The following is a 10,802-nucleotide window of genomic DNA, read 5'->3' as shown; positions in this document are numbered from 1 at the left end:
TTTCAATCCCCATCAGCGTCCTCACCCTCTCTTATCCCGCCGCCTCCGTACAAAGCTCAACGCGCATGCATGAGGCAATGGAATAAGACCGTCTTTATAGCGATGCATAACAGTCACTGCTGATTCCACTCCACCACCGTGCCTTTACTGTTCTTCCATTTTTCCTTTTATCGGCAAGATTCATCCCTCTTGGGTCGGCGCAGCCGACATTGTTGCATCTAACATATTCTACCGGCACAGCTACCTTATCTACGGAGCCGCTGGCCAACGTACCCGCACGGTACCAGCAGTCTCCAGACAGGAGTTACCGTGTCTATGGCGTCGGCCCGCCACCAAGACGAAGCGAGGCAGGACGACGAGTGCTGCTGTTCCTCTTCCGGTGTTGCCTCCGAGTGGGTCACTGACTGCAGCTGGGACATTCTCGACCTTGACGCTGGTGGCCCAGTTGGTGCAGCGCTATCGAGCAGAGAATCGCCGACCCAAGCCCACACAGTTGTCCCGATCGACACGCAGCGAGCAAATCCGTCGTCAGAGGAACATGCCGAATCGCAGCGAGTAGCAGGCAATAGCACCAAGCCACACACGAAACAACGGGACCCCGGAGCTCTGACAGGAGAATCTCTCAACAACCCTGAGCCCGCTCTGTGTCAGGAGCAACAAGACCTGGTCGATCTGATAGCCAGCGGTCGCAATGTCTTCTACACAGGCTCGGCAGGGTGCGGCAAGTCCACCGTCCTGAAGGCTGCGCTTTTGAGGCTCCAAGCCATCGGCCTAGTCGTCCATGTCTTGGCGCCAACTGGCCGAGCAGCCCTCCAGGTCAACGGCGTGTCGACGTGGTCCTACATGGGCTGGACGCCAGATCACCACAAGCTTCCGATAGAGAAGCTTATAAGTTCAGCGTTCCGCGAGCATGTCCGGCGGCGTCTCAAGAGCACCGACGTGCTTATCATCGACGAGATAAGCATGGTCGAGAACCATCACCTGGAGCGTATGAACATTTGTATGAAGGAGGCTAGGCGATGGAAGCAGGACGAACCGGCTCCATTTGGCGGAGCACAGGTTGTCGTGACTGGCGACTTCTGCCAACTGCCTCCGGTGAAGCCCTTTCAGTATTGCGTCGTCTGCGGGCAAGACATGAAGGCAGACGATTACGAAACTGAGTTTAACTGTCGGGCGAATCATGGGCCGTTCCGCGAGCATGAGAAGTGGGCGTTCATGAGTAAGGCGTGGGAAGAATGTAAATTTGCATACGTGGAGCTGAAACAAATTCATCGACAGAATGATGAACACTTTATCAAGATGTTGCAAAAATGCCGACTTGGGATTCCATTCTCGCAGGATGAGACAGTGACGTTGGTAGACCATCCGTGCAATGTCACCAACGCCACGCGACTCTTTTCCACGAGGGCTGAGGTGGCCAAGGTCAACATAGAGAGCTTTAACAGGCTGCGGACCCCCATAGTCACATACCAGGCCTTGGACGGATTTGTTTGGCACCACGCCGAGCACCCACATCTGGAGCACTGCAATGATCGCTTCACGGACGGGTCTCTGGTTGCTCTCAAAGACCACCGCCTAGAACGACAGGTACAACTAAGGGTAGGTATGCTTGTGGTGCTACAGGTCAATCTCGACCTTCGAGGGGGACTGTGCAATGGCCAGCCAAGGCATCATCTGCGGGTTCGAAAACCATGATCCTGCCAAACTCCCCAGAGCCAAGTCAGGCAAAGCCTCGTACTCATACACAGGGCACACAGGGCACACAGGGCCGACGGGACATTCCCCGGATCCTCCCACCATCCATGGGGACTATGCAGCTCTGAAAGAAAGACAAGTCCAGCGTTTCACGAGCGGACAAAAGCAGAGAGTTTGGCCCCGGGTGCTCTTTCACAACGGCCAGAGACGCACCATTTACGCAGATTGCACAGTCAACTCGGTCGGTAACCGGGAACCCTACTCACTCTTACACCGCACACAGATTCCCCTTGTAGCCGCCTGGGCCATGAGCATCCACAAAAGTCAGGGAACGACGCTGGACCGGGTCATTGTCGACGTGACGAGGGCTTTTGAAGAGGGTCAGGTGTATGTGGCCCTGTCCAGGGCGACGAGTCTGCATGGCCTCAAGGTCAAGGGTAACCCGGACGGTCTATCTGTTGGGCGCGGAGGCAACGCCGATGTCCAACGGTTTCTCAGGGAAAAGTTCGGAGCCAGGCTCCCGCAGTTACAGCCTTGAACGGTCCCGACGCACGTTCTCAGGTCGCAGCTGACCCTCCAAGGCGAGACAGCAAACTGCCCAATTGCGCTTCAGGTCTTTTGATCAATGTTGCTCGCTGTCGGCTGCAAAAGAGGACCAAGGCTCCAGGACTGTCGATGCTGTTTGATTCGTTGAATATGATACTATTATTAATATAATCGCACTGTGCGCGCTCAGATGATTGCCAAAATGCTCAGGTCGGAGCATATCACGCTTTGCAGCCGCCACGGGGCGACCGCACGTACTCGTGAACGTCCAGAGGCTACACAGACAGCCAGAGCTTGGCGATCCCCTTGTCTGGGTAGAACACAACACACATGGCCGCCAAGTACGTCCTGGCGAACCTATTTCCTCCCTTGACCTTGCTGACACCAAGCAGCTCGCCGGCTTGGTGGTGACCGACGTCCACGACGACGACGGGGGTGGCGTCGTCGAACTCTGCGGGCGTGATCTGCAGAGGGTTGGCGAGGGCCTTGTTATCGATGAAGAATGCGCGGAAGAAGGCCGTGTCCATTTGGAGCTATCCGGTCTTAGCTTGGGTCTGATGGAAAGGAAGTTGGTGACTTGCAGTTATGACTGTTCGATTGAGCGCGTACTTACTCAAAGCCAGTGCTGCTTTGACGCTGTCCCCAATCTGCTTCTTGTCCATGGAACATGTGCCAAGATTCTTGACGGCTTTCTTGGGTTTGACAGTTGTGCGGGACCTTTTCGTCGGGTTGTCCCGGCGGTCGTCGACTGGTGACGATGCACGCTGCTTGCTGTTTAGTTGTAACCGTCCACTGGATACGTGATAATGTGACAACATGCCTTTCGTGATTCCACCATGTTGTCGAACTTGTGGCCTCAGTGGCAGACTCGAGAATGTGCAGCGACGAGTACGAGGAAATGAAAGTAGGCTGGAGGCAGTAAGAAGTAGACTTAACGTGATCCACAAGCGAGTGCCACACACAAGTGAGTGCCACACCCCACATGGCCTCTGTAACCTTCCAACTTTATCTCCAATTTTTTTTATTTCTAGAAATGCCTATTAAAAGTGATAATAATCAGATTATTCTTGCCCTTCAGGCTATTCAGAATGACCCTACATTAAGCATACGAAGGGTTGCGAAGGTCTACTCAGTTGACTATAGTACTCTAGCGCGTCGGAAACGCGGTCAACCTTCTCGATGCGATACTGTGCCTTATTCTCGAAAACTAACAAATCTAGAGGAATCAGAGATTATTCAATATATTCTTGACCTAGATACGCGGTCATTTCCTCCTCGGCTAAGTGGTGTGGAGGATATGGCGAATCGCCTGCTTATAGATCGCAACACGCCTCCTGTCGGAATCAACTGGGCTTCAAACTTCGTCAAGCGCCACAAAGAGCTTACCACACGTTTTACGCGTAAATATGACTACCAGAGGGCCTTATGCGAAGATCCAACGATAATTGAGCCTTGGTTTGAGCTTGTGCGTAATACAGTCGCGAAATACGGCATACATGAGGATGATTTCCACAACTTTGACGAGACTGGCTTTATGATGGGCGTAATCTCAACCACAATGGTAGTTACAAGCTCAGACAGACGTGGCAGGCCAAATCTAGCTCAGCCAGGTGATAGAGAATGGGTTTCAGTAATTCAATCTATTAATTCTCGAGGGGAGGCTATCCCGCCATTTATCATTGTTGCGGGGCAATATCACCTCGCTAACTGGTACGAAGACAGCGCGTTACCAAAGGATTGGGTTATCTCAACAACTCATAACGGCTGGACCACAAATGAGAAAGCCGTAGATTGGATCCAGCACTTCGAAAAACATACTCAGCCTCAAACTCGTGGCGCATATCGTCTTCTTATCCTAGATGGGCACGAAAGTCACCACTCAACTGAATTTGAGTTATTCTGCAAAGACCACAAGATTATCACGCTTTGTATGCCGTCCCATTCATCTCAAATTCTTCAGCCACTAGATGTTGGCTGTTTTGGGCCTCTTAAGAAGGCATATGGCAAAGAAATTGAAGGACTTATGAGGGCGCATATAACCCACATCACAAAGGCCGACTTCTTCCCTGCGTTTTTAATCGCATTTAAAGCCGCAATGACAAGAGAAAATATTCAGGGAGCTTTTAGAGGCGCAGGACTTATTCCATTTGATCCAAAAAGCGTCTTATTACGCCTAGATGTGAGGCTTCGGACTCCAACGCCAGTAGAAGAGGCCCTAGAGCTACCAAACGCGTGGGTTCCAAAGACCCCAAAGAATCCAACAGAGGCGACTTCACAGACTGATTATATTAAAAGACGAATAAGCAGACATCAAGGAAGCTCGCCGACGTCAATTTTAGATGCTATGGATCAATTTGCGAAGGGCACATGCGGAATAATGCATAAGATGGCTCTCCTAAAGGCTGAGGTTGAACAACTTCGAGCAGCAAATGCACTACTAAGTAAGCGGCGTAGAGCCAAAAAAACACGTTTACGTCAAGGCGGCAGTATAACTATTGCTGAGGGACAAGCTCTTCAAGACCAGAATGATGTAGAAGAGCAGATACAACAAGAAGATCGCAAAACAAGAGGTCGGAAGCTGAGGGTTGAGATTAAGGCTCGACGATGTGGTGTGTGCGGCAACACTGGTCATAATGCGCGAACTTGTCAGATTGATTTAGAGACATCTAATAAAGAGGATAGCAGTGAAGATTAATTGATTTCTTTTGTTATGGTTGTTTTATTATATATTTATATAACGAAGGTGCGACCAAGTGTGGCACTCACTTGTGTGTGGCACTCGCTTGTGGATCACGTTAACCTATTTTACAAAATGGCGAGTTCGACCAGGCAACTATTAATAGGTGGGTGAAATTGACCAGCTGTACGGCCGCCAAAAGTCAAATCTGGTCATGGCGCCAGCGGGTCGCCGCGAATCAGCGTGCCGTTCAAGACGCGCCTTCATTCGCCCCTCCTTTTTCTTCAGCGCGTCATATGAACCTTGATCAGGTTGCTCGTCACATTTGGCATCGCAATGGTAGTTGACCGAAACGCTCTGGATAGTCCTAATTCAATGATGAGGATAGGAGGATAAGAACTCCGTCACATGCCCACTGCAGCTGTGTAATCTCGGTTGCAAACAGATGCATGTCGGTGTCTACCATCAGCGATTCGGGTGGACGCTTCCAGCACATGGGTGCGTAAATTCATGTCCCCTGGCTCCTTCGAATATTCCAGTGCCTCTCCCGTCAACTCGCCTCGGACAACAGCTCAGTACAACTCCACTATGCTTTCACATCTCCACGTCATTGACGACTCTGATGCTGATGACGGCATTGGACACGTTGTTGATGACTCTGAGAGTGATGACGGCAGTGGATACGTTGTTGATGACTCTGATAGTGATGACAGCATTGGACCCGTTGAGCTACCCGATGGCCGCCTGGTCTGTCGCCCCCACGGCTTGACATTTTGCCCATACTGTTGCGTCGACTTTAGTTTCATGGAGGAGCTGTTGGAAGACCCAGAGGAACGGCTGGAGCGCGAGACGAACGAACTTTATGAGCAATTGAGCGATGAAATGCAGGCCGACATTGATGCGCGATGGGGTTCCCCCAGAAGGCTTGCAGACGGTCCAGCATACCATGGAAACAATGGAACCAAAACTGGCTTCCACATCATCGATACAGCCGCATCATCGGAACCTTGCGGCCGCACCATCAGACGAGGCACAGGACGTGTCTTTCCCACCAAGTTCAATCCGCCGTCAGCGACTTCCGCCCCCGGAGTATTGTTCCCAGCCGGAATTGGCCATCAAGCTATCCCGCCCGTTGCTCGATTCATCCGCCGCGACGATTCGGAACAATTACTGATCTATGCCGATGGTGCCTGTCTCAACAATGGACAGCCCAACCCAAAGGCTGGATGGGCATTCGTCTTCAAGCCCGATACTAACCAGCCGTCTGGGATTGTGTCTGCCCGCCTTGAGAAGAAAGGACCCTTCGGAGACGCATTCGCCCAGACCAGCAACCGGGCTGAGCTACGAGCTGTGCTTGCTGCTCTCCGATTCCGGCACTGGCGAGGCGGGGGGTTCTCGACGTTAGTTTTCGCTACGGACTCCGAATATGTGGCAGAAGGGGCCACGTCGTGGATTCGCGGCTGGGTGCGGAATGGATGGAAAACGAGCACGGGCGCTGATGTCAAGAACAAGGATATGTGGGAGGTACTGCTTGGGGAGGTTGAGCGGTAGGATGATGAGGGCTTGAAGATTCAATTCTGGAGAATTCCCCGAACGCTGAACGGGATGGCGGACAGCGCGGCGAAGCAAGCTGCAAGGAAGGTGGAAGATCCGGATGATTACCGTGATGTTTTGGGTGTCCTCACATAGTTTGGGATGATGGCCCAGGGCTGCATTCTTGATCTGAGACCCAAATCACTCCGCTGAATTAGCGTGTGCTCCGGCCTGTCTGGGAGCGCACGCACAATACCGTAATGAATGAGGTGGGCTTTCCGATTGTGAGGGTACAGGTAGCAGTAAGCTTGGAAGCAACGGCTAATGTACCTTGGCTGACCACAGATCAACTGAAAACAAAAAGCCAGACACTCCCGTAAGATGAAACACCCTGCTTTTAGAACGCGACAGAGTAATGATTCATTCTCAGAATCATTGCTGCTCCTGCGTGAGAGGTGGCTTCGTGACCTGTCAGAAATACGGTGGCGAGAGAGTTCTTTATCTTCATTGGTATAACTAGGCAACTACCCTATCACCTTACTTTTCTCAAGTGGTTGGCCAACCTTTCATATTTTGTTATCTAAGAGTTGACGGCCGAGCCCAAATGATGAAGGTGCACGGGTAATAGTTGTTTCCGTACTCCGCCGCGACACTTGCCGAGTTGCCCAATGTCCCCCCATTCAACCAAACGACACGGACAGTAACACAACATGCACAGAAGCGATGATGTTCTCTATATTTGCACAAACCCACCAGCGGGTGGATCTACCGGTCCGGCAACTACTACTTCTACTAGCTCAACTGCCTCGATGATCCACCATGGCTCTGTCGGTCGAGCCTGGCATAAATCCTGTCCTCAAACTAGCGAAACACCACCCATTTTGAACAGCACACACAGCCGTGGCCGGCGACTCGAACCCAAATCGAGATTGGTGGTTCCAGGCGGCCTGACGGTCCCCCACGAAATTAAAAACAAGTGTGTTCGATTAGGTTGGGCACCGAAGGACGGTAAAGGAAAGAGACCTGCCGTGTTCGGAATCTTTTCCGCCGCAGGTCGCTTCTGTCGCCGGATGGGCTACGAATCTCCCTCATCTCGGCCGATAGCACACGCAAAGATTGAATACCTTGGCCGTTTTAGAGGAATGTCGTCTGGGCAAGTTAGGGACGAGGTTTTGCAACTTTTGATTCTGAGATCTGGGCCAATTCTGGACTCCGGGGAAATATAATGAGCAAGCATGTTGTCCAAAGGTCTCAGAGGTGCTCACGAATTCGATCAAAGCGCAGACCGGTGGTATTTACAGCGGAAGGCTGAAAGGAAGAAACGCGGTGATTTACCCGTCATGACTGCATTGTGTGTTCGATTACAGTAATATCGAGCAGTCTATTTTGGGCCAGCCATGACATAACCTTAACGCCCGCCCATGCAGTCCGTTCACGAAACCGCTGACGTCAAACAGCGTCCATGATCAGCGCTCAACACGTGCATTCGCGGTGCCTGCATAAACGCTTCGCGACCAGGCGCCTTGCATCCAGGTGCCTTGCGTCGACAATCTGAGGATCAACATGATGACTCCCCCGTTGCCAGTTATGCCATCCGGAGCTGCTTGACGCTCCTTTAACTGAAGCCGACTGTGTCATATCAGGTCACCAGGCCAGCGAGCGACTGTATGAAAATGTCACGGCCCACCACGAAAAATTATACCAGCAGATAGCCAACAGCGTAATAAACCGGCGCATCAACTATTTTTAGTTTTATTTGCAACTTCTCATGCAATTGTTTTATTCCGGTTTAAAAGACTCAATTTGACACTCAAAATCTGTTATTGATGGCTCGTGCACACACTCGCCGTCTTGACTAACCACTCGAGACCCTGTTCGCGGGCGCTCCAGTACGATGTGAGCAACCACGGCCAGACCCCGCGTTGGCGTCCCCATCGATGTCTTGGATGCCAAACTGTCGCCTTGACACTGTCTACCCTATGCAGTTTGTAGGAGAAGAAAAAATTCCCAACATGCTAGGTCTACGGATCAGGACGCTGCAAAGTTTGGGCTCGGCAGGTGTACATATCGTCAATTTCTCAGTCGCTACATTTTGGCCCGGCCCTTATCACCTCCGCCCACTTATGTTGTTGGTTCCGGTTGCCCCAAACGAATGTTGGGTAAGACGAGCAACCTGTAGTCGGCTAGAAATGGAGGGATGAAAGTAAGAAACGAGGTGACTCCCGTCACGAGGGCGATGTGCAGTCAATAAAGATCAAGATAGCCTTTCTATTTTGCGCGCAGTTCATAACACAAGAACTTGTCAGTGATTCCGGTCGCAGATCGGGTTATGTCAAACTTCTACTCCACAATCTCTCGTCATTGCGCGGGTCGCCAGAACAATGACATCAACGCTTTTTTGCAGACAAACATGCCTCGCAACGGCAAGATGAGCCTGAACGCACCGCCCCCCGCCTCTGCTGTCATCTGAGGCTCACTTACGTGAATCTCATTGCGTGATATCAAGCGACGTAGATTACACTGTCTATATAAGATGCATTGGCTCGCTCTCCCTCATCTTACTGTCTTGTAGTCCCGTGATTTGAAGATGGAGCCCACGCACAGCGAGGGCAATATAGAGTCTCAGTCAACAAATGACAGGAGGCCGAGACGTTCGGCACGCACGCGGTCCTCTGTCCGTGATGTCTGGGTGGGCATCGACTTCGGGACCAGCTCTGTCAGGGCTGCCTTCACGGACGGCGGTCAGCCGTCGGAGCAGATTCCAATGGGCGAGACCCACGATGTGAGCGGCGGTCTCGTCACGTCCTACAGATTCCCAACGGCCGTGTGGTTCAAAGGGCCTGCCGAGTTTGAACTTCTGGGCCACCAAAAGGCCTCGGACTTCAGCAACATTGCGTCAGGTGTGAAGCAGTCATTGGATGCCAACATGTGCCAAGAAGGAGGCCAAGGCCAGCGGTTCATGGCGCTGTGTGAGAAATACGGCGTCGATAAGACGGCGATTGTTTGTGCGCTGTTCAAAAACACATTAGAGTGCATCACCATGTGCCTCGATGCAAGCCCAGGCGGTCGACGCAACATGGCAAGGGCAAGGGTGAACATTACGGTGCCCGTGGTATGGTCCGTAAACAAGCGTGGTCAAGAGATTCAAGACGAGATGGAGAGGATCGCAGTGCGCGCCGGCTTCCCGGAAGACAAGATTTACTTCGACACCGAGCCAGGGAGTGTTCTGGCCTATTTGGCACAAAAGTACGGCTGTTCGAAACGACGTCGACGGGTGCGTACTGACACGCCTTAACCCTCCTCCCATCCCCTCGTTGTCCCGTATCTCAAGACTGAGTTGGACGCTGATTTCGTCACTAGGTATTTCTCATCGATGTGGGCGCTGGTACCGTGGTGAGTCAACCCGACTTCCAAGCGCAGCCCACAAATATCACTTCTGACACAGTTGCAGGATGTTGCCGGAGCCGAAGTCGACGACGCCCGCGTGCTTCTCGTCAGCGACCCACAAGGCTGCAGCGGTGGCATGGCCGACGGATGGCTTGCATTGCAATAGGTCTGTTACGAAGCGACAGGGGACGCTGATGCCGCTGCGGTCTTGTTTCAAGCCGCTCGAGACCACGTCCATGAAATGGGTGAAGTATGCGAGCCGTTTGTCCTGGGGCGGCATAGAATATCGGCTGAGACCTTCGACCGGATCATCCAGTCCTGCTATGAAAAAGCGCTGCGGATGGCTCGCAAGGAGTTTCATCACCTCGATGATGTGGATGTTGTCACGATTTGCGGGAGCGCCACAGCATCCAATGCACGTTGAGCAGTGGCGCCTGGAGCGACGGACGTCTACCGACAAGGCCAAGCTCGACATCGATGTCCTACGACCGGAGGATGCCGTGTGAGTGGACATCCGTACGCAGCGCCGAAGGTGTACTCGTGCCGCGTACTCCGTAAAAGCAAGAAATATGACAAGGGGTTTTTGGCATATTGCGCGGGGTTCGGGGAAATTGCGGGGCCAAATGGCTTTTTTGCTGTAGACCTTGACCCCGGGACACATGGGAAAGTCTTTTGAGAATGAAATTGACAGCTGTGTCGGGGATTGGACGAGTCACAGGCGTCTTGGTTTAAGGATCCACGTCATTTGTGAAGCTCAAAAGTCCTTTTGGATCAAGCTGCAGACAGGGACGGGTGGTGCGGTGCTGCCTCGTGGTGGGGCGACAGGTAAATAAAATTGCACGCAATGGGAAGTCTCCGGTTAGGATATGCCTGGTGTTTCAAAGGTCGATAGTGACAAAGCCATACGGATCCATTAACCGCAAGAAATGGCGAGATATGTTACAAAGTATCCATGCAACAATGC

At 52.2% G+C, this 10,802-nt stretch overlaps 5 protein-coding genes across 5 annotated transcripts; 4 read left to right on the top strand and 1 right to left on the bottom strand.

Moving 5' to 3' along the window:
• Window positions 1-315: 315 nt before the first annotated feature.
• VFPPC_18631 (PIF1-like helicase domain-containing protein) lies at window positions 316-2,233 on the top strand (the record flags this gene model as incomplete). The annotated part of the gene is made up of 2 exons (XM_022430215.1): window positions 316-1,603; window positions 1,758-2,233. The coding sequence occupies 2 exons, from the start codon at window positions 316-318 to the stop codon at window positions 2,231-2,233; spliced, it is 1,764 nt and encodes a 587-aa protein (XP_022284788.1).
• A 283-nt stretch (window positions 2,234-2,516) lies between these two features.
• On the bottom strand, window positions 2,517-3,059 carry VFPPC_18630 (reverse transcriptase, RNaseH; the record flags this gene model as incomplete). The annotated part of the gene is made up of 2 exons (XM_022430214.1): window positions 2,517-2,774; window positions 2,832-3,059. The coding sequence occupies 2 exons, from the start codon at window positions 3,057-3,059 to the stop codon at window positions 2,517-2,519; spliced, it is 486 nt and encodes a 161-aa protein (XP_022284787.1).
• A 2,369-nt stretch (window positions 3,060-5,428) lies between these two features.
• Window positions 5,429-6,469, top strand: VFPPC_12642 (ribonuclease H domain-containing protein; the record flags this gene model as incomplete). The annotated part of the gene is made up of 1 exon (XM_022428842.1): window positions 5,429-6,469. The coding sequence occupies one exon, from the start codon at window positions 5,429-5,431 to the stop codon at window positions 6,467-6,469; it is 1,041 nt and encodes a 346-aa protein (XP_022283862.1).
• Window positions 6,470-7,161: 692 nt separating this feature from the next.
• Window positions 7,162-7,677, top strand: VFPPC_18629 (hypothetical protein; the record flags this gene model as incomplete). The annotated part of the gene is made up of 1 exon (XM_022430213.1): window positions 7,162-7,677. The coding sequence occupies one exon, from the start codon at window positions 7,162-7,164 to the stop codon at window positions 7,675-7,677; it is 516 nt and encodes a 171-aa protein (XP_022284786.1).
• Window positions 7,678-9,038: 1,361 nt separating this feature from the next.
• On the top strand, window positions 9,039-10,004 carry VFPPC_18628 (hypothetical protein; the record flags this gene model as incomplete). The annotated part of the gene is made up of 3 exons (XM_022430212.1): window positions 9,039-9,725; window positions 9,812-9,844; window positions 9,903-10,004. The coding sequence occupies 3 exons, from the start codon at window positions 9,039-9,041 to the stop codon at window positions 10,002-10,004; spliced, it is 822 nt and encodes a 273-aa protein (XP_022284785.1).
• Window positions 10,005-10,802: the final 798 nt, after the last annotated feature.

This window comes from Pochonia chlamydosporia, assembly GCF_001653235.2.
Source record: "Pochonia chlamydosporia 170 chromosome Unknown PCv3seq00033, whole genome shotgun sequence".
Lineage (NCBI taxonomy): Eukaryota > Fungi > Ascomycota > Sordariomycetes > Hypocreales > Clavicipitaceae > Pochonia > Pochonia chlamydosporia.
Note: the sequence above shows the minus strand (reverse complement) of the source record. Positions and strands in the feature narration are given on the sequence as shown.